Source organism: the organism of the source record quoted next, unplaced genomic scaffold (assembly GCF_019419815.1).
Source record: "Pyrus x bretschneideri cultivar Hongxiangsu unplaced genomic scaffold, Pyrus_bretschneideri_v1 Contig81, whole genome shotgun sequence".
Lineage (NCBI taxonomy): Eukaryota > Viridiplantae > Streptophyta > Magnoliopsida > Rosales > Rosaceae > Pyrus > Pyrus x bretschneideri.
Window position 1 is genome coordinate 329,837 of NW_025999822.1, and position 22,157 is coordinate 351,993.

The 22,157-nt window shown below is 35.3% G+C and overlaps 4 protein-coding genes across 4 annotated transcripts; 3 read left to right on the forward strand and 1 right to left on the reverse strand.

Annotated features, from left to right (window-relative positions):
* The first annotated feature begins 1,107 nt into the window (after nt 1–1,107).
* LOC103939744 (eukaryotic translation initiation factor 6-2) lies at nt 1,108–3,448 on the forward strand. The gene is made up of 6 exons (XM_009349861.3): nt 1,108–1,269; nt 1,364–1,546; nt 1,664–1,708; nt 1,817–1,947; nt 2,743–2,853; nt 2,969–3,448. Exons 1-6 carry the CDS (start codon nt 1,260–1,262, stop codon nt 3,224–3,226), a joined length of 738 nt encoding a protein of 245 aa, XP_009348136.1. The 5' UTR covers nt 1,108–1,259; the 3' UTR covers nt 3,227–3,448.
* Nucleotides 3,449–4,644: 1,196 nt separating this feature from the next.
* Nucleotides 4,645–8,169, forward strand: LOC103939743 (uncharacterized protein C57A10.07). Its single transcript, XM_009349860.3, has 3 exons — nt 4,645–5,673; nt 7,123–7,244; nt 7,730–8,169. The coding sequence occupies exons 1-3, from the start codon at nt 5,082–5,084 to the stop codon at nt 8,057–8,059; spliced, it is 1,044 nt and encodes a 347-aa protein (XP_009348135.1). The 5' UTR covers nt 4,645–5,081; the 3' UTR covers nt 8,060–8,169.
* A 341-nt stretch (nt 8,170–8,510) lies between these two features.
* LOC103939742 (pathogen-related protein) lies at nt 8,511–9,906 on the reverse strand. Its single transcript, XM_009349859.3, has 4 exons — nt 9,664–9,906; nt 9,431–9,563; nt 8,868–9,169; nt 8,511–8,791 (listed from the first exon to the last, which is right to left on the reverse strand). Exons 1-4 carry the CDS (start codon nt 9,799–9,801, stop codon nt 8,648–8,650), a joined length of 717 nt encoding a protein of 238 aa, XP_009348134.1. The 5' UTR covers nt 9,802–9,906; the 3' UTR covers nt 8,511–8,647.
* Nucleotides 9,907–15,339: 5,433 nt separating this feature from the next.
* On the forward strand, nt 15,340–20,442 carry LOC103939741 (glycolipid transfer protein 3-like). The gene is made up of 5 exons (XM_048575940.1): nt 15,340–15,585; nt 15,797–15,852; nt 16,282–16,412; nt 19,426–19,561; nt 19,897–20,442. Exons 1-5 carry the CDS (start codon nt 15,387–15,389, stop codon nt 20,167–20,169), a joined length of 795 nt encoding a protein of 264 aa, XP_048431897.1. The 5' UTR covers nt 15,340–15,386; the 3' UTR covers nt 20,170–20,442.
* The last annotated feature ends 1,715 nt before the right edge of the window (nt 20,443–22,157 follow it).

The following is a 22,157-nucleotide window of genomic DNA, read 5'->3' on the forward strand; positions in this document are numbered from 1 at the left end:
TTTTTTTTTAATTTTATATTTATAAATTCATTAAATATAACGGTTAAGATCTTATATGATCAAATCTAACAGTTAAAAAAAAAAATGTAACGATCCAAATTAAAATCCAGTGGCTAAAATAATTAAAAAAAATCATTTATGTGTTTCATATTCTTTTATAGTATTCCACGAGTTTCATGATGTCGGTTTAATGATTTTTCAATATTAATTGGAATCTAAATATTTTTAGGTTGAAATGTTCATAAAATTAAATTACGATAGTTTACATAATTTTTTTTAAAGTTACTATATATATAAAACCATCATAAAATTATTCTTTAATAATCTCAGACTAAAATTTTAACCATGAAGATTTGGACCAGAAAAGTTATTTATGGATTAAAATCCTACATTTTCTATGTAACTTCCCACACATCGACCAACGGAAAGGGGGTGATGTGCCTTATCTGTACATGCCCACCTCCATATAGCATGAGGCCTTTTAGGAACTCACTGGCTTCGAATTCCATTGGAACTCGAAGTTAAGTAAGTTCGGGCGAGAGCATTCCCAAGATGGGTGACCTAGTGGGAAGTTCTCGTGTGAGTTCCTATAAATAAAACCGTGAAGGCGTGGTCGAGGCCCAAAACGGATAATATCGTGCCGTAGGCGTGGTCGAGGCCCAAAACAAATAATATCGTGCTACGGCAGAGTTGAGCCCGGGATGTGGTGAAGCACGGGAAGGGATGTGACATTCTAGGTTAAAACTTTTTAGGTTTTAACCCAAATGTTGGAGATGGTACCGTTGACGAAATTAAACTCTTTTTATTTTAATAAGAATACTTCCTGGATAATCACCCGTGAGTTCTCATTTTTTTATTTTGTCCAATAATGTTTTAACGCATATTTTATTTAAAAAATACTAGACATGTTATTTAATATTTTTTTTACTTTAAAAATTAAAAAAAGAGATGTATTAGTTTATAAGAGCAAATCAGAGAGTAAGTAAATAGAGAGCGATAAGTACAAATTTACAAATTTACACTTTTTATCATTTTGAAACATTTTTTTGATCAAAATTTTAATTTTAATTGTTTATTTTGGCAAAATTTTTTGTTGGCATTTAGTTTGGACATCTGAAATATATAAAAAGAACGGGAGGAAAAAATTGTTGTTGACCTGTCTGCAATCAAAAACCCTAATTGCCCTCTCTCTTCCTCAACCTCCAAAACCCTAGTTTTTCCTACACTCGTACCTTGCAGTCAGGCGTTGCCCTCAATCCATGGCAACCAGTAAGTCTTGTTTTCTTCTTCTTCGTTCTCCGATTATTGTTCTCGTATTTGTTTCCAATAAAATTAAATTGAAAAATTAATTGGGAATTTGCAGGATTGCAATTCGAGAACTCGTGCGAGGTTGGGGTGTTTTCGAAGCTGACGAATGCGTACTGTTTGGTCTCCATCGGAGGCTCTGAGAACTTCTACAGCACCTTTGAGGCGGAGTTGGCTGATGTCATCCCCGTCGTGAAAACCTCCATCGGCGGCACTCGCATCATAGGCCGCCTCTGTGCTGGTATTCTTTTCTATTGTAAATCTTTTATTTGTCTTTCTTTTTGGTATTAATTAAGAATTAAAAAAATTCTAGATTGTTTATATGAATTTTGAAAATTTATTAAAATTTGGATTTCAGGAAACAAAAACGGGCTTCTTTTGCCTCACACTACCACCGACCAAGGTACTTTTTGTTTTTTCGTTTTCTTTTTGTTTTTGGGTATTTTATGTTTGATGTTGTCGTGTTTCGGTTTTCCGACTTATTGGGCTTCTGTTTTTATTGAAATTGAAGAACTCCAGCACTTGAGGAACAGCTTACCTGATAACGTTGTTGTTCAGCGTATCGAAGAGAGGCTATCGGCTCTTGGTAACTGTATCGCATGCAATGATCATGTTGCTCTTACACACACTGATCTTGACAGGGTATTCTTTTAATACTTTATTCGAAATTTTTATGTTGATTTTATCATGTGCATTCTTTGCTTTCCCTTGAATATGTGAATTCAATGCGAGTAACCCATAAAGCTCCTCTTCACAAATAGATTCCAACCTCTTTGCAATCATAGGAAACTATGAAGGCATCGTACATCTATCAAAAGATGATCCCTGTTTAGCGTGTAAGAGTATTCACAGGGGTTACTGCAGAGCATGTTCAAACCATTTTAAAGGAAAAATATAACTCAATATCGACCATATGCAACCGTGGATAGTCACATTATTATTTGCCAAACAGTTTTAATTTACTTTGGAATGATATATACGTAACTTTGTTCAGAAATTAATGAGGAATTGAATGGTTGGATAGTGTCACTTATTATGCATAGCATGACATTTCACCAAACAGTTTGATTTTACTTCAGAATGATATATATGTAACTTTGTTCAGAAATTAAAGAGGAATCAAATGGTTGAAAAGACTTTGGTTCCTCCACCAAAGACATCTTAACATACCAAATCCTGAGGCTTCAGAAGCTTTTTGCATATTGACTGTTTAGCAATTCTTTGAAAATGTTTTGAGGTCAAGTTCTCGGGTTTTAATGTGGTTGTATGTTTTGACCGAGTCCGTACGCATATATCGCAAGCCGCGTTTCTTGTGCTTCTTGCAAGCAAACTTTAGCTCTTATATGAACTTAGACTACTCTTTTCCATTTAGCCAATGACATTAAACTTTGAATCCATTCATTTTGTTCATTTCGTTGTATTTGCTATTTTGCATAGGAAACTGAGGAGATGATTGCAGATGTTCTTGGAGTGGAAGTTTTTAGGCAGACTATTGCTGGTAATATTCTTGTAGGCAGCTACTGTTCCTTCACCAACAGAGGTGGCTTGGTAAGAATATGTCTTCTTGGGCTGGTGTTTCTGAGACATATTTGTGGAAGATTTGTACTTTCATTATTTCATATTTCTTGTCCCTTTGGTCCCACTCTAATTAAAAAATGTGTAGGTTCATCCCCATACATCTGTTGAAGACTTGGATGAACTGTCGACGCTACTTCAGGTCCCTCTTGTTGCTGGAACAGTAAACCGTGGTAGTGAAGTGATAGCTGCGGGCATGACAGTGAACGACTGGACAGCATTCTGCGGGTTAGACACTACTGCCACAGAACTCTCAGTTATTGAAAGCGTTTTCAAGTTGAGGGAAGCTCAACCTAGTGCTATTGTGGATGAAATGAGGAAATCTTTGATCGACAGCTATGTCTAAATCTTGTGCGTAAAACTCATGGATATTTCCTGTTTTCTTTCTGGTCAATGTTTTTAAATAGTATTAACGAGTCTTGTGTACGTCTTAAAATCTTAATCATAAGAAGTCTGATTTTGCAAAGTTGTATAGTTTTGTGTAATCTGGTACTACAATTACAATGTTAACCTCGAAATTGTTATATTTTTCCCGAAAGTCAGTGAAATCGGAAATTTGGTGATGTAATTTACTTTGGTTACATAACCTTTGCTTTATCGTATCTTTACTTACTTTTATAGTCTCTTTTAAAGATCATTGTTATTTTCAACAAACAATGTTCCTTTTGCACTCTCTCATATGGCCAAATGGTTTTCAATCTAAATAACTTTGGGTACGAATAAACCTTAAAATAAAATAAACCTCAAAAAATAAAAAATAAAAAATAAATCCTTGAGTCGCAATATAGATTGAACTTTACCTTGGAGCCACAGCGAAGTTAAGGGATGTTTTACCAAAACATCGACTTTAGACCTTTGCCAAGAAAAGAAGAAAATAAAAACATTGACTTTTTGACAATTTTTGTATAAACAAATGTCTCAGAACGAAAAATGTAACAAATCTAGGAAAAATAGAATAAAAATGGGTTTTTTTTTTATTAACACCTCACATATTGTTAAATACACTCCATTTAAAAATGTAATACTAAACAACTTGTAACTCTAATATGAAATGACTATTTGAACCCTCATAATTGCTCTTACTCTCCATTATAGAACAAAACCCTAAAAACACAAACAAGTTGATGAAAATATATCTTTTGATGAACTGAATAAAAAATCGAGTTTTGCTCCTTGTTCATTCGTTGGTTTTCACATTCATGAAATTATTTAAATAATGGAAAAAAAATTTCACTTTTTGCAATGCCCTGTTCTAATTGGAATCCAAGAAATAAAAAGAAAACTAGAGAATGTTGAAAATTTTAAGATGTAATTAAATGTAATATTCTTGTGGCTGTTTGATGATGAAGAAATTTAATGTTTTGTTGGCTGGTTGGAACTGACATGACCTTATAACAATAGTTCTTACCATTTGTCCATCAGGCTTCTTAGAATCCAACGTGATTGTTCAAGAAAACTTGACGGATGTTTATAAATCAAACGGCAAGATGGAGATTTTATACAACATTTTAATTAATCTTTTTTGTCTTTAAAATGTGGATTATTCTATTGTTTGAAAGGGATGAAGAGTTTGATGTGTGGTTAATTAGTTGATGATTGTGGGGTGTGCAAGATGTGAGATGTGAGGGTAGTATTAAAAAATATGTGCGGTGTGCTAAGAAAAATTTTAATTTAAAAAGTAAATGTGAGATATATTAAGTATGTAGGTGTAGTTCACAAAATGTAAGATGTTAATAAAACAAGCCTTAAAAAACATCGAATTCCAAATTATTGTTTTTCCTCCATCGGAGTCCAAATTCAAATCTCAAGGGAACATCTAAATCCTGAATCTTCCCTGTAATTGAATAACAAAAGAACCTCTGCAACCTCAAACGTTCTTCTTCTCCCTTACAAGCAGAGTGAGTGCACACACAGAGCAATTCCACGGAGTTTCGGGTGAGCTTTTTCTCTCCGGATCAGACACTTTTTGCTTCGATTCAGTTGTGAATTCATTCGCAAATCTATCTGATTCTCGTTGAAAGCTGCAAACTTTATGAATCTTAGCTTGTATACAGAAGTTGGGTTGATCTCCGTTGTTCATATTGTTCTGTATTTGTATCATAGATTTCTTGATCACCATTGATTTTTTGCTGTAAATTTTCATCTGGGTATGAATAGTTCCATTCAATTTAATCCGTGGAAGCTGGATTTGCTGTACTATAATGAGCAATTATCCGTTTCGGCCCGGCAGTCCTAAGTCCTTTGTAGCCTACCCGAGTGGTGAGTTTGATTTAGAATCTGGAACATTTAGAAAACCCCGAAAGCATAGGAGTTTATCATCGCATCCCATCAAAATGATTAGGTCTATCGGAAACCGAATTCAGTATTACTGCAAGCTGCATCCCCTTTTAGTTTTCGTCATCTCCTTGTCATTTGGGGTCTCAATTCTCATACTTTTGTCTCTGTACGAGAGAGGGCACCAAATGACGAATAACTACCAAAATTATGACGTGAGTTCGTCTAGTTATCCGTTAGCGAATCTCCAGAATCTAGTCATGGTTGCCGGGCATTCAGTTTATACTAGTAGTAGCTGTGGAAAAGTTGATAAGGAGGATTCTTGGTTTTTGGAGTCTTACCAGAAGAATCCAGGTCAGGCTGCTACTTTTGTGGCACATATACAAGAGGGAATTGGAGTCGCAGCCAAAGACAATGCAGCTCTTCTGCTGTTTAGTGGTGGAGAGACTCGAAGAGATGCCGGTCCTCGCAGTGAGGCACAGAGTTACTGGGCAGTTGCTGAATCAAAAGGATGGTTTGGTGAGTTCCTGTTATTTCTCTTGCATTAGACATGTTTTGGCATGCCTTCTTTTACATATGATTCATTTTTAAGCCAAGATGATTGACTGGTGATTGTATGAAGAACGATATATAGGATGCTTTTTAGTTCCCATGTACTTGATTGTTTATAATCTTTTATCTTGCGATCTGCAGTTGCTTTGAATTTATAGCATTTGTGTAAATAGGTTCTTCGGTAGAAAAGAAAGAATTAAATGCTTTTGTCTTCCTTTAGGAGAAGGGTCTTGCAGAAAAGAAAAGCAGATTATTAATTCTTGCTGTGGTGTTTTCTGTTGTTTTTATTTTTTAAGTGCCAAAGAAGCTTGTCAACTTTGTTTGTTGAAATACACACAAAAGATTTAAATGTCAACTTCGAAGATTGTTTTTCATAATTGAGTAAGCTAATAACTGCACATGGATTTTCTATTTGTTGACAAGGCTGTTAACAAGATAAACCAAGTTGTGAAATGATAAATCTGTTGAACTTTTGAGTCATATCTTTGCTAGTGACGTTTATCACCCTGGGAAGAGATATAGTGGTATACAATATATGCAAGTTGTGTACACTTCATGTTTTACCTCAGTATATGATTCCATTTGTCGTCTTCTTTTTGGATTTTGGATGAATATCATAATGTCATATGAAAAAGCTAAAAATAGCAGTGCATAAGTTTGAACTATTGTGGGTATGTTTAAATAACTACATAGTACATCATTTGACAGTGTGGGTATGAAATTTTAGTAGGACTGGGAATATCATGCATATTCCAGTTGCACAAGGGGTAACTTTATTGAAAGTACAAGTCCTTTAGTCTAAATGTTTGTCAATTTCACTTTGGTCCACTGTTGTTCATTTACACTATCCTCGTTTCTTGAATTTACTATAACAAAAAATGGTAACTCTGCAAGTCTTTTATCCATTTCATCATTCTGTGTTCACTGGAATTACTTTTCCTGTTTTTAGTTGCATAAAATAAGGAAGCAGGCAATACCCTTGTTATTTGGCAAATCATATATCATTGTGGAGTTATCTGGTTTACGCAAATATTCTTTTCTTTAATCTCGTTCCCTCTTTTATTCTGTTTCTTTATCTCTGTTAGATTTCTCTTTCTCGTCTCTCAGTATCCTTTATGCATGAACTACTTAAAGTCGTTTCGTTCTATGCTGAGCTGATTTTATTTATGCTACCAATGAAATGTTTCTTCATGTTATATGATTTTTACTTTGTTTCTGGTCTGCTACTTATGGCAATGTTTTATTCTTCCTTTTGCCTTTCCTCTTCTCCTCTCACTTTATTGTCAAAAGCATAGTTACTTTTGTAAAGGAGAATAAAGCATGATTGTGCAACATTAATTTATATCCATGTTGGTCTGAACCATCGTTTACTGATCTTTAACTCGCATAAAACTTATGCCATGATGTTTTGTTTAGGCCAAGAAGATTTGAGATCGAGGACACTCACAGAAGAGCATGCAAGGGACAGTTTTGAGAATCTTCTCTTCAGTGTGTGCCGGTTCAGAGAGCTTACTGGCACATATCCTCAAAATATAACTGTAAGCCCGTTCTGCCCAATCTGATTTGCCATCTTTGAAGCTAAAATACAAGTATGGTGTGCTTGTGTCTTGACATAGGATGAAAATATTATAGGGAAACAGTTAAGCACCCATTAGCACAAAGAGCGACAATGTAGGCTGAGCGCATATATGTACTCATATGTACGGGCTTGTGAAAATATAAAATTTAACTGCTCATTAGTGCAAGCCAATATATGCATCATCTATTAGAAAAATGCAAAAGACATCTCTCTCTCTCTCTCTCTCTCAGCTTTGAAACACAATACATCATTTCTATACGAGTTACTTTAAACATCGCACAAAGGACCACTCTGCATGATGAGTATTCATGAAGCATGTTAATAATTGTATCCATATTGGTTTGAAAACACAATATATGATAAAGCAGTATTCCTGAAAGCTCAAGCTGTTAGGATGCAAACCAACAATTACTTTATAACCTAACACGACTGTATGCAAACCAGGTCGTAAGTTATGATTTCAAGGAGGAGAGATTTGCGCATCTACACCGGGCTGCTATTGGCTTTCCCGAGTCAAGGTTCTTCTACGTGGGTACCCCAGCAATTTCTACTGCAAAAGTAGCAGCCCGGAAAGGAGAAGCAATTGTGCGGGCTCAATTCCAAGAAGATCCGTATGGATGTCGAGGTTCACTTTACCGTAAAAAACTAGGGCGTGATCCATTTCACAGGTCAATTCCCTATCCAAATGGGTGTCCTGAAATTGAAGGTCTTTTCAGATATTGTGGGTCAGCTCCTTATCCAGGGTCCCTTCCTTGGCCTAAAGAGCTAAATTAATCTAAATATTCCACCGGGAGTTCCAATCTCGCACATATTGTTTTCTTTTTCCTGTGTAAACATCTTTTTGAATCAATATTAAGGTATCTGAAAAGATTAATATTTGTTCAGTGGTCTAGTGAAACATACTTCGGGGCATTATCAATTTTAACAGTCTGCTGGTTCCCGGGTGGCGGGTATAGTCGGAAGAGTTGGCTGCTCATCTCGGTTGATAGGTTGATTGGTGGTAACTTTTGAGTTTGTAGCTGCCATGTTTGTGTTTAGGGTTTAGATTTGTTTGTTATTTGGGGCTTTTAAATGTTTGTACGCGGTAAGCTTTACGGGAGAGTAATTGCTGTTTTCGGTACCGTTTATTGTCAATGCTGCGGTGAGAACCCTTTTCATGCTATGTTTGCATGAGCGGCGTCCTGTTTGTACGCTAATTCTTTAAATCAAAAACAAAAGAAAGAGATGCATAAATTACTGCCATAGAACAGAAAATACTTGAGAAATAAAAGTACACTTTGTATGCCAATGTGGGCATGGCTTATTCCTTAGTCCCTTGCTTATAGCAACTACTATTAGATTGTGACACTCTAGCTTGTGAAGCTACCCTGTGTTCTTCAAGAATGGGCAACCTAAGGCTGCCTCTGTACTCGAACTGCCAACGCTTGGACCCTTCATAAGGCCTCCGAGAAGTTCACCACGGTCGAAAAAGAACTCAACCTTCACGATTTTCCCACCCTCGTCCAACTGCAACAAAATCTCAGGGATCAGTTCCATGACAAACTAGCTAGAGGAAGAACAATGCGCGAGGCAAGAAGATTACCTCAAAGATAGCCATGCCAAAGAGTTCAACCTGTTCGCCCGTAGGGGCATGACCTTTGAAGGGGCCCTCCATGATACCCCAGTGCCTGAACTTGTATACAATCACCGGTGGACCGGAGTACACATGGAGAATCTCTAGAGCAAAACCGCGTGGGAAAGCGGTTACGAAAGCCATATGAGCTGTATCTATGGTTTCTTCTGACGGGTTGTAGCCCCGGAGGTCATCCGGCAAAGAGGTTTGCAGCAAAGAATTGTAGCCTCCCCCAAGCTTTCTCTTCTCTTCCAAACTTACAGCTTTCCTTCCTGTAAAATAAAAAGCACAATTTTATATTGAAACATGACTTGGATTCTCAGGTGAGCATCCCTCAATTAAACTTAATGTAAGGACAACGTTGTATTTTTGAAGCATCATCTGTTTTCTGGACTACAATTAGATGGGTTTGAACGTGTCTAAGTTTTCGCAAAATTGATCTATGAATAATATAATTAAAATATAAACGATTTGGTTCGTTAAAAAAATGTATGGACGACGTAGCTTTCAAGCTTTAAAAAAACAATGATTACCGTTTAGGCTGAATGTGTACTTCTTGGGATCAATTGTCTTAAAATCTTCATCCCTTACTTTATGAAACATCTCCATTTCCCATGTCTTTACAAGGTTTTGCACTTTCTCTTCCAGTGATCCAGGAGGCCATGTCTTCCATCAAATAATGAAAAAAACATGTCAGAAAAGTTCAAATTAAACGAGGGGGGAGAGAGAGAGAGAGAGAGAGAGAGAGAGAGAGAGAGAGAGATACTTTGGTTCTGCCTTGTTCAAAGATTTTGTTGACAGCACCATAATTAGGAGGAGCCCCATATCTCCATTTGGTGTTCTTCTCTTCTTCTCCATACAAATTGTAACGGTAATTATCTTCCTTAACTCTTGGTGAGGCCATCTTAACTTATTAAAACAAGATAACTTTTGAACCTTCTGTGAGTTGTGTGTTCTTCTGTGACACGGGTCCTTATACATATATATACAGTGAAGCTGTAAAGAATGGTCTTTGATGCCAAATTATTCAAACATATTAGTGGAATCTAACATGTGATATTGGATGTGGTGGATTAGAGAACAGAAAAAACAGTGACAATGAAATTAATTGATCTTATTGTTTTATCGTTTTAGGTATTTAGGCTCAAGACGAAGAATTTGACTAGTCAACAGACAATCCAAGCATTGTACAAAGATTCATGGCCAGATTAATCCCCTTAGTCATTCACTGCAATATTTCCCCCTAGCAACACTGTTACAAAGATTCATGTCTTTGGGTCTAATCTAGGCTCAAAGATTCACTGCAATATTTAGGCTCAAGACGAAGAATTTGACTAGTCGACAGACAATCCAAGTATTGTACAAAGATTCATGTCTTTGGGTCTAATCTATTACAATTTTGTAGAATATATTGTAAGTATTTTCAAGGACACATTTTTACTCTTGGATTGTAATATACATTCGACAAAAATATCTCTTGTAGGTTAAATCCTAATTTTCTTTAATTATCTCATACATGTATTATCTTTCGACTATCCCAGAGACAATTTGTGTAAAAAGAAGATCATGATCTTAATTATGATAATTTGGTCCAAAGGAATTAGTGATCTCCACTTTATTAATTAGCCACAAAAAGGTTACGAATTCAAACTTGATAGATGACAATAACTTTAAAAACAAGTTGATATTGACTTAAACAACCAGGCATAGTATACAAGCACTTCTATATATGCAAAGGGCTGGCTATGTATGGGGTTTTATTTTATTTTTTTGACCAATTCGTAGGACAAAAGAGTCTCCTCCTGCGCAGTACTTGGTCAATGATTGATACTTTAAGTTTTAACTAAAAGAATAAAAATGTGTTGTAAATGAATAGTATTAGGAGTGACTTTTTAGAGTAAATATATTATCAGTGAACAGTATCAAGTGTGTTGCGTTAAGACTCTTTTTATTTTATTTATGAGAAAAAAAGAGAATATAATAAGAACAAAAGTAGAAATCTTAGTTTCCAAGGAATGTTTATTTGACAAGTTTGTGCAAGTACTGGCACATACAATATTATTATGTTTAGACAAAACCAAAATGGATTTGTCATCCATGCGGTTCCACATAATAATGATTTTCCAACACTGGTTCAAGGCGGTAAGAGTGAAAGCTTATAAGTAAATTGGGTTACTTTTTGTATTGTTAATTGATTTATGGTAGAATTTTAATTTTCTTCATGGTATCAGAGCACTGAAATTTAACAACGTATTGTACGTCACCTTATTTGTGTTGCCACATATACGTTAGATTATTTGTGTTGCCACATATACGTTAGATTTGAAACATCCAGAGAAAGAGCGTGTTGAACACTAATAGTTGCTTTGGTCCTCAAATTGTGTCCAGTATTACTACACCACCCACAATTTTCTTAAACGCCATCAATCTGTTTTGTTATGTGGAACCACATGAATGAAAAATTCATGTTGGTTTCGAATCGCCCCAATACTTTTCTTCGTACACTTTTCCAACGTGTTTGCAAAAGTATACATTCACCCCTATTACATTTTAGGGAAGCTTTTTTTTGGGCGGATCTCTCTCATAAACTTAATTAAGGATCACATTACATCGTAATTTTTCGCTATAGAGGTAATTAATGGCTTATTTGAAAGTATTTTTAAAATGATTGAAAACATTTGTGACGAAATTGATTTTACATTCCAACGTCACTACGGTTGGGCTATCGAATATGAGGTTAGAAGCGAGTTACGAGTCAGACCAATTTGCGAATTGAGTAAGCTCCCCTTGCATGCAATGTTGTGGTGGTGAACCTCTCATTCGAATTCAATAAACCTTAACCTGTAGCTCCGTCAGTCGGCTCCATCAACTGTGCTGTCAGAAACTGAAACTTTCCACTATACTCTTTATTTCTAGCCCCCTGAAGTTAACACAGTCGCACTTGACCTGCTAAGCCTTTTGGGCTTAAATAAGGAATCCAAGATAGGATGGATTGGCTGAACTTCACCGCCTCGGCTCCTTAAGAAATCGACCTCTAGTAGGTTTGGGAAGAAGTTAGTTGACTCTTCCAAATAACCGAAAGGGAAGCGTTATGCCATGCTGGGGTAGGGTGTCAGGAAAAGAAATGGCTCCGAAGAAAGAAATTGGTGTTTCCCGCTAGAATAGTTGTAAGGAGGACATTATCAAGCTAGTTTTGAGTTGTTTCTCTTATATAAGGTAGAGTTTGGTTTTTTGAGGGTGATAGTGGAAAAGCTAACAAATAAGTCACCCTTAATGCCACTTTACATAAACGTATATGAGACTTTCACTCATATGGCTCCTTGTCAATGCATCGACCGGGGAAACAAAGTCCTATATTTCTTCAGGACGATCTGACGAAGTAGTTTTCGAGTTCTTTCGCCTGCTTATCTACTGCTCTTGAGATTGTATAAAATTATGTGCAAAATAATATGAAAATATCCTCTAATGTAGAGGGAATTGCACGTATAGAAATTCAAAAAAGAATCGATTTGATTCAGGTCATAATATATATGGGATTCCCAAGTTATAATGAAATTAGGGTGAAAGCCCATGGCAAACTTTGTCCCTCACCGATGTGAGACAACTTGTCTCTTACATTTCAACTTTCAACACGCCCCCGCATGTGTGGTCGATTTTCAAGCCTACATGTGGACAACAACTGGGTGACGCGTGAACATGTGTGGCCCTTGGGTTTTCACACAAGGAACAACCTCTGATACCATGATGAAATTGGGGTTCCACCATAAAGCCAATTAGGAATATGGAAAATAGCCCAAGATCATATAAGCCCATAACAAACTTTATCCTTCACCGATGTGGGACAACCTGTCTTTTACCTTTCAACTTTCCACAGTTATCCCCTTGAAATTATGAGTACTTTTTTCTCTGTGAAACTCAACCGAGCATTCTTTCTTCTATGTGAAAGAGGGTTTTGACGCCCAGGATTGCCACTTTATAAAGCACTAATAAATTTTGGGTCATGCATGGTTCATTTGCTGCCCAAATTAAATACCCATTATGCTTTCAGACAAACTTCAGTGTATTGGACATTGGGCAGGCCCAACGGTCTATGTTTAATCCAAACAGTTAATATTAGATTATCTTAATTGTCAAATGCTAGCGTAGGGTTGATTCCATTCCATTGCTACCCAAAACCAAAAGGACTTGGCAGTTTAAATAATGCTATAACGCGGGAAGCTTCCAGAAAGAATTGACATGATAATGATACGCAGAGCAATATACGCAGCCTGCTGCTTACAAAACCAGCTAGCAAATAGTCCAACAACCCGCGAAGTTTTAGTTCAGCAGCAGGAGGGGGAGGCATTATCTGTGGTTGATGAGTACTGCCTCAAATAATTAGAAATTTTATTTCTCCAAATTTAACTATTTTTTTTGGCTGTTTGGAATGGTTCATATATATTTGTCCTTATCCACGGGTGTTCATAATGCGATAAACAAAAATTAGGACCCGTTTGGTATCCAATTTGAATTTTTTTTTTTTATCATTTCTCAAAACATTTGTTAAGAACATTTCTTGAAAACAATTTTCTTTAAGACTCAAAAATTTGATTAGTTTGCGATTTAAAAATTTTAAATCTTACAACTTAAACTGTACAAAGAGATCTAAAATAAGAGGGTTGCAGGAGAGGGAGAAAGAGGAAAGAGGAGGAAAGAAAGTAAGACATGATTGTAGGAAAGAGAAAGAATAGAGAGGATTGGAGGAGATAGAAAGGAAGGGGAGTGAGAGAAAGAACCGAGAGAATGAAGAGAACGGATTGGAGGAGAGACGAAAAATGTAAAAAACAAAGAGAAGGTGGAGAGAGAAAGAAGAAAAGAGAGAGAGAGAGATAGATTTGGAGTGAGATGGGAGGAGGGAGAGAAAAGAAATGAGTGAATTTAAGTTTAAAAACTCTAAAAACTCACTTTTTATGTTTTTAAAGAGTATATTATATTTTTGAGTTAGTCTTGAGTTCAATTTTTAAAAATAGTCATACCAAACAAGTGTTTAAGGCCTAAAACTTGAAAATTGTTTTTGAGTTTAAAAAGTTGGATTCAAGTAGAGTATCAAACAGATCCTTAGAGACCCGCCTTAATTTAAGTTTCCCAACAATGTCGAAATCCCTAGTTGAGAGTCTAAAGTGAGAGTGTAATCCTCAACCCTACAATCCTAAACTGGTACCAGTCGGATATGGTGCTATAAAACACACACATACACATAGCTACGTATGTATTGTTAGAATTAGAGCTTGATCTTATAATTTTGCACCGAAAATAAGAATGAGAATGGTGATTTTTCACTGTTTGGATTTTAGGGGAAACAAAGTTGTACAAAGAGAGGTATCAGAGAGGAATGTTCATTGCATTACCGCACACAAATCGTGGGGAAATATTTCGTTGTTACAAGCTTGGAGAAGGAGTGAGCTTTTGTCTCTTACATCATCACCTGCATCTGACCAATCAAATGATCAACCCTATAGAATGATTACATTTGTCAAGAGTTATAACTCATTACAACTAAATAAGTAATGAATAAAAACATTAAAACTAATTCTCCAAATACATTTACACATCAACACTCCCTTCTAAATGTTTTGTAGATTTCACTTCCAAGGCCATCCTCATATACTCAAATCAATCCCTTACTAAAACCTTTGTAAAAATGTATGCAATCTGTTCTTTAGTTTTGCAGTAAACAAGGTCAATTTACCTTCTTGCAGAGCATCCCCTATGATCATCACCATAAAAATTAAACAAATTCAACACCATTAACATATCCAATGCAATGAAGAATATAGACGAATATAATGCAACTAAGAACCACTAAAATAACCGCCATTTAAATCAATATGATTTCTGATTTTAGCAATTCTTTTTATAAAAGTTATCGTTGAGGGAGGACTTAAAATAGATTGCTAGACTGTTAAAATATAATTTGGAATAAGCACTATAAGAGAGTCATAAGCTCATTTGAGGAATCACTTGATTATATATATATATATATATATATATATATAGGTTTAAGGTACAGGATAACTACAAGATTAAGCGCTGAATAAAATGTTATTTCAAAGTCATAGGTCAAAATTAAGGTCGCCATCAATGAGTATCCATATAATGGGAACAATTAAATACAGAAATACATCCGATAATATAGGATATATATATATATAAATTAATTAATTAATCGTAACAACTATCAATGAAAGCTGGCCATGCGTTCATCAGCACTAGTTTATATCCAGTAACAATTAACTAACAAATAATTGGGGGGCATATATGGCGTGACCCATCACCAAGTCCTAATTAAACAAGAAGAGTACGTGGACAATGATGCAAACATATAGTTCGAAGCTCTCGCTCTCTCTCTCTCTCTCTCTCTCTCTCTCTCTCTCTCTCTCTCTCTCTCTCTCTATAAATCCTAGATTTCGGCAGCCACTGTGAAGTTAGAAACAAGAAAACCTAATTAGAATGAAAAGGAAGTTAATGGATCAGAATATGGGATCAGAGATTAGATGTGCCATTGAAGAACTCTCCGTTATGGTCAAAGTTAAAGGTGGTATACTGGTCCCAGCGGCTGAACATGGTGGTGGTGATCATGTTCACGAGGCTGCCCATATTCCCACCAGGCCTTTTCTTTCTCTCTGCACCTTGATTCTTCAAGTTCTTGGTCTCTCTCTCTCTCTCTCTCTCGTATCATCGGATCAAAGAATATTTGTTCTCTCCCTTTTAGGTTCTAGGGTTTACTTTAACTTTGAGAATGTATACTCATTCAGTATAACTTCAATGGAGATTGTCCTTGATGCTTTGAAAGACGCGTGCGCACACACGCAACCTGCCATAATCAAATACCACTTACAGTTGTTTTTGCCCTTTTGCAGATAAAATAGGACCAACAATGGCTGTTCTAAGCCAAGATGTCCATCAAAATATTCGGGTAATAATTACAAAGAAAACCAATCTTAGCATTATATATGTGCATATGTATTTTAGTAAGTGTATTCAGTCAGTATCTATTTACGCACAATTTATACACACGTATAGAATAATGTCCTTATATATCCATTGCAATAAAACATGATTTTGTTCCTTCTAGGACCTTCATGTAGTAATAATTACAAAGAAAACCAAGATGCTTCACATGCTTGAAGTGTCTGAATAAAGCATTCTTAATTATCCAATAGCAATGGATTTCCAATGTGAAATTTTCTTTCTTAAGTCCACTCTACCTCCCCTTGACTTTTCATGTAATATTTGCTCTCGATTATATCATTGCATAATTAATTGGCAATTTGGACTAATTAATCAATCAAGTGATTGATTTATCTTTTTTTAGTAACCATTTTACCAATTCTTATGTGTGTAGAGATTGGAAACGAAACATGAATCAGATCCTCTGACGTATTCAAATATGGTTGAGATGTTGAAAAACGAGGCGACAGAAGGCATTGCTAGAAACGATACCAGTTGTAGTAGAGCCTTTGTTTGGCTCACCAGGTAATTATTTAATTGGCTTTTCACCAGGTAATTAAACAAACATATTTAATTACTGTGTTTACCCTTGACTATGTGAGACATGAATGATATTATTACACCGAGAACCTTCTCCATTTGGACGGAGGAATTTAAAAGAAATAGTTTGAATTTAACCATAAGGCTACATGTTACCCCAAAATTTGAAATTATATAGAATGTATTTAAAATGACTGTACGAATGGAATCATTTTGAAATTCATTTTTGTTCTTTATTTCCTTCTTGTCAGAATCTCCATGGATTATATAATCTAAAAAAAAAAAAAAATATTATCTTATAACGTCATATATATAATCCCTAGATTTGAAATCATAAATCCAAATGGACCCTTATTTATTCCAAATTTAATAGTTCTTACCCAGATTTTAGAGAGTTGACTAATAATTAACTCACTGATAATCAATATTAATATTGTCCTGATCAACTTATACACGTGTGATTCAGTATATGTGAAGTTTTATGATACAAAATCTTGAAGTATTTAAAAATAGAACTACTTCATATAAGTTGTATTACCTACCGTCTTCCCAACCTGACGATCTTGGATTCCACGGTTGGTGGAATGGTGTTGCTCTGCAGTTGCCTATCTGATTATTATGTGATAAACAAAACTTATAAGTTGTATTTAATTTTAGGATAAATTACATTTTACCCCTCTATGTTTGAGTGCAATTACAACCTCATACAATATCTTTAAAACATTTCATTCACATACATTGACTTCTCATTTAATTACAATCTCATACATCCGTTAGTACCGTTAATTTGACTATTAAGTGATGATGTGGAAAATATAAAGTTCATATATTTTTATGACTTGACAAATAAAAACAATTGAATATTACAAATCAATTTAAAAAAAACTAAATTAAACAAAATGACCCCACTTATCTCTCTGAAAATCTCCAGCCCCAAACTCAGTGGATGCAGCCACTTTTCATCTTCCTTTCTGACAACCCAACGTACCCAGATGACGGCTCCATCGCCGTTCCCCATCGATGTCAGACCACCACCATGACCCAATGTTCCTCATGGAACAAAGCTCAAGTCTCTGCTTAGTGATTTTCAAACCCCAAGCTATCGAATTGAAAAGCACCTTCTTGGACCTGACTTCCCACGGCAAAGTCGACAACGTCCTCCTCCCCCTTCTCTCCCTAACCACTCCGACCAAAGCCCCATTATCTTCGCCGGAAACTGAAATCGCTAAGCTAACCAATTTAGAGACTCCAAATTCGACGCAGCGCTGAGATCTAAGCCGTTGGGGAGAAGGAAATCCTTGGCCACCACTTGCTGTCTCAAGCAAGTGTCCGCCATTCATCCGCACCCGCTCCCCCTTGTTTGTGCCCCATCCCTTCCACCACCAAAACCACAACCCACTCCCCCCACCCCTGATGGTGGAATCGCGAACAGCAAGCCCTTGGAACTCCTCTGTTAACAACAACAAAGATGTTTCCGATTTGGGATTGGGCCCCTTTATTTTGAATCACAACCCCTTTCATTTTTTCTGCAGAATCACAACCCTAAACCCTTTGCAGAGAACAAGAACTATGCCTTTATTTTGAATTATTGATTTTCTTTTTTTCTTGGCTCATGATTTCGTGCTCCTGGACCCCTGGTCTTCTTTGAGGGTCTATGGCCATTTGGCCACTAGTAGTGGCAGCGGGCGGTGGTGCAGCAAGGTTGTTTGAGCAACTTCAGCAGGGTAGGCAGATCAACCACATCCCAAAAAATCCTAAAAGCCTGAAATCTGGAGCAAGAGAAGAAGAGAAAGAGTAAGGAAATGGTGGGTTGGAGAAGAATGAGAGAGCCTTTCTATAATTAAAAATTATTTTATTAAATTTTAATCCACGTGTCACATGTATATGGGGCCAGGTAGATCCACATAAGCAGATAACTGAAAATTTAATAGAAATTGAGACAGTTGTACGGAATTGAAATGAAATAATAGTAAATGTATGAAATTGAAATGTTTTAAAGATGTTGTAAGAAGTTGTAATTGCACCCAAACTTGAGGGTGCAAAATGTAATTTACCCTTATTTTATCTGTACTTTACTACTAGCCATTAGATTTTCAGTGATAGGTAAATCAAAATCAACTTAATTTTAACACAAACATCGATTAGCTTCTTACATAAATAAAACTTTTTTGGTGACTACTTTTCGTTTTTAAACAAAATGAAAACTGAAAACGAAAATCATGTCGACTTTTAGAAACTCACAAAAGAGGATATTCGTTTTTTGTTTTTTTTTTTAACCGAAAACAATTACCAAACAAGCTTAGTTTTCATAAAAAGAAAAACTAAAACTAAAAATTAAATACAAAATTATTATCAAACTGCTCATAATTACACACAAATATTGGCTAGTTCTTTTTCTTTTAGAAATAAATAACGATTAGTCTATATAGCTTAGGTGGCATCCATATATTTCGCATTCAACATGCTCTCTGCTTGTTTTTAGTAAGTTTATATCAATTACGCGAACGCTTCCAAACTTTAAAGTTAACAATAGTACAAACTATCTCAGCCTCAATGCTCAAACTACCCCGGGAACTAAACAACCTCAATAAACTTATGTCATTCAGTTGTACGGTTATTTTTTTTTTAATATAACAATATATTTATATTAAGGGATGAGGGAATTAATTGGTTGTGAACACACTATCCACGAAATTCAAACCTAAGACCTATCTATTATAAGTGAAGAAGAATATCACTAGACCTTAATAGTAAGCGGCGAATTGTTTAAGTAATCAATTATTTAGAATTCACCAAGCGGCCCCACTTTTATATTTTTGAGTTTGACTTTACTTATGCCATCAAAGTTCGCTTTCATTGCTAATGCTAATAACCTTATAGTACTTAAACCCTTGTTTAGGTGCATAGTTGGCACTATATATTTCTTGGATGTATCAACTACTTGTTGTATAAGATGCTTCATTTTCGTTATAAACTAATTGGTTTGTTCTACATTCAGATCCCTAGATTTTACAGTGGCCTTATTGCAAAATTTAGTAAGAGATCCCGGGAAAAATATGAAGCAGGCAGTGGAAGAGTCTTATACCATTACTTTGAAGCCATGGCATAGATGGATTTCATCAGCTGCTTCTAAAGTATTATTCTCTTCTTTTTTCAAAAGCTATATAGCTATTCATTATTTATTCCACTATTATTGTCCCAAACTTAAGCAACTTATCTAGCTATTCATTAGGTTCAACACAAGGATGTTAACACCGCGTGACGTGTTGATGTCTTGTATCAAGTCTGAGACCATGCATGCCACATGATATATACAGAATTTTTTCTTTTCTGTATAAGCTTGTTTCTTTTAGAAGGACCATGAATAGTTGAAACTTAAAATTTAACAAACCCATGGCACATAAGTTATGTTATCACATGGAGCAACATCAAATTCTACTTGGAGTACTAACAAATATACTGTATGCAGGTAGCTTTAATGCTAGTGCCAGACAATGAAACATTCATTAGTAGCCTCATGGCAAAAGATGAAAACTATGACGACTTGAAGCTGGAAATAGAGACCTTAGTTTCCTTACTTGTGCCTTATCTGGAACAAATCCACTCGATTCTGGTAAACTATTTGACAACCCAACGCTTACCCAATGCTGCTGCTTTTTTTTTCCTTCTTTGGCTAACGTGTGTGTTTTACATGTTTGATTATACTTTGTTTTGCAGAGATTTTATCACTTGGATAGGTTGAAATCTAACTGAGGTACACACGAAAACAAAGCAGACTTAATGCGTACAGCCATAAGTCAAAGAGTCCAGTATTCCTATGTATGTAAATATGTGCAAACTGTATTTGGTTGTTATGATAAGCAAAATTGTCTTCGTGTTTCGTATAATTAATTAAGTATTATCTAATGTATCTCAACATGAAGGAACATCTACGATCTATCTAGCTATGATCTCCTCTGTACAGTTTGAATGGAAAATACTCTTAAATCATAAATATTAGGCTTGGCTTCAAAGGCGTGTGGTTTGAAAGCTAAGGACCCACAAGTTTAGCAAGAGATAGTATGCATGAAACTCCTTTGTATTTGATTAAAGTTTGGGCTTTAAGAGGCGTTTTGGTGAGGTTTCTGTAGTGGTTGTTAAGGCTATGAATATTGTAGTTCAAGTAACTGCTTATGGTTTTTTTAAAAGTGGTTGTACCAAAGGGATTGGCTCGAGGCTTACAGTGGATAATGCTTCCAACAACTCGAAAATGGTTGGACTTAAAAAATGGAAAACAAAAAAAAAAAACTCTAAACAATATGATGTGGACTCCTCTCCAAATAAATTAACTATATAAAAATAAACTTTGATAGGAATGTTAGACCTAATGGCTATGCTGCTTCTGAATTTATCATTGGAAATTCTAATGTTCATACCATTAGATAATTGGTTCGTTCCTCTTGGTTTTCCTTTCTATTTTGAAGGTTGAGACATTTGCTTTAAGACTACCTCATACGATTCATCATGTTAATTTTGAAGGGAGATATTCAAACGCAGTGATCCAACAGTTAATCAACAAAGTCTAAATAGCTTGGCGTAGTCTCTCAATTATTCAAGATAAAGAGGGCATACATGGCAGGTTACACCGTCACGATGGCTTCCCACGCTAATGAAGTAGAGACAAGTATAAGTTTTCATCTATATATCATTGTTTTTTTTGACATGGAAGGCAGCATGATAGTTTACTCATCCTATTCAAGTTCTTCTCTATTAATTTATATAAGATTCCTTAGTACAGTATTGACCATATTAATCTGGCGGTAGATTGACTTTACAAACATAGGTCATCATTATATATGATCAAGTTTGTATTTAGTTAGATCATTATATATGGTCATGTTTAGATTTGGTTAACTAACTTTGAACTTTCTTCTTTAAGATTGAGTAGTTTGATTTCTACATGGCATGTTTTTTGTACTGTTATTTTCAGCTTCTTTTTTTATTTTCTAAATTAAACAAAACAAAAAAACAAAAAAACAAAAAAAACACCCAATCTGAGGGCTTGTTCGGTATCCTATTTGAAATTTTTTATAATTTCTCAAAACATTTCTTGAAAACAATTTTAGTTAAGACTCAAAAACTTATTTGGTATGCGATTTAAAAATTTTAAATCTTACAACTTAAACTAAACAAAAAGATCTAAAAAGAGGGGGTCGAGAGAGAAAGAGAAGAGAGGAGGAAAGAAAGTAAGAGTTAATTGGAGGAAAGATAAAGAAGTGAGAGGATCAGAGGAGATAGAGAGAAAGAGGAGTTAGACAAAGAACTGAAATAATGAAGAGAACGGATTGAGGAGAAACAAAAAAGGTAAAAAAAAAAAGGAGAAGGGGGAGAGAGAAAGAAGAAAAGAGAGATAAATTTGGAGTGAGAGGGGAGGAGGGAGAGAAAAGAAATGAGTAAATTAAGTTTAAAAACTCTAAAAACTCACTTTTTGTGTTTTTAGATAATGGATTATATTTTTTTAGTTAGTCTTGAATTTTGTTTTTGAAAATAGGTCTACCAAACAAGTTTTTAAGTTTAAAACTTGAAAATTATTTTTGAGTTTAAAAAGTTTGATTCAAGTATAGTACCAAACATGTTTTAAATGTTTTTCATGCGCTGAGTCTAATCGAAAGACTTCATTTCAAATAAGGAAACCAAGGTCAGACTGAGATCATTCCTAGTCCATTTGAAAGACTTCATTTCTTCAGCAAG

What these genes read in the sequence shown, in the direction of transcription:
- LOC103939743 (XM_009349860.3), top strand. Translation starts at nt 5,082, where the DNA reads ATGAGCAATTATCCGTTTCGGCCCGGCAGTCCTAAGTCCTTTGTAGCC. An exon ending in TGAATCAAAAGGATGGTTTG is followed by an intron (nt 5,674 to 7,122) that starts GTGAGTTCCTGT and finishes TGTTTTGTTTAG; the next exon opens with GCCAAGAAGATTTGAGATCG. An exon ending in CATATCCTCAAAATATAACT is followed by an intron (nt 7,245 to 7,729) that starts GTAAGCCCGTTC and finishes TATGCAAACCAG; the next exon opens with GTCGTAAGTTATGATTTCAA.
- LOC103939744 (XM_009349861.3), top strand. An exon ending in TCACACTACCACCGACCAAG is followed by an intron (nt 1,709 to 1,816) that starts GTACTTTTTGTT and finishes TTGAAATTGAAG; the next exon opens with AACTCCAGCACTTGAGGAAC. An exon ending in TCACCAACAGAGGTGGCTTG is followed by an intron (nt 2,854 to 2,968) that starts GTAAGAATATGT and finishes AAAAATGTGTAG; the next exon opens with GTTCATCCCCATACATCTGT.
- LOC103939741 (XM_048575940.1), top strand. Translation starts at nt 15,387, where the DNA reads ATGAAAAGGAAGTTAATGGATCAGAATATGGGATCAGAGATTAGATGT. An exon ending in GCCTTTGTTTGGCTCACCAG is followed by an intron (nt 16,413 to 19,425) that starts GTAATTATTTAA and finishes TTCTACATTCAG; the next exon opens with ATCCCTAGATTTTACAGTGG. An exon ending in TTTCATCAGCTGCTTCTAAA is followed by an intron (nt 19,562 to 19,896) that starts GTATTATTCTCT and finishes TACTGTATGCAG; the next exon opens with GTAGCTTTAATGCTAGTGCC.
- LOC103939742 (XM_009349859.3), bottom strand. Translation starts at nt 9,801, where the DNA reads ATGGCCTCACCAAGAGTTAAGGAAGATAATTACCGTTACAATTTGTAT. An exon ending in TTGAACAAGGCAGAACCAAA is followed by an intron (nt 9,564 to 9,663) that starts GTATCTCTCTCT and finishes ATTTGATGGAAG; the next exon opens with ACATGGCCTCCTGGATCACT. An exon ending in TTGGCATGGCTATCTTTGAG is followed by an intron (nt 8,792 to 8,867) that starts GTAATCTTCTTG and finishes ATTTTGTTGCAG; the next exon opens with TTGGACGAGGGTGGGAAAAT.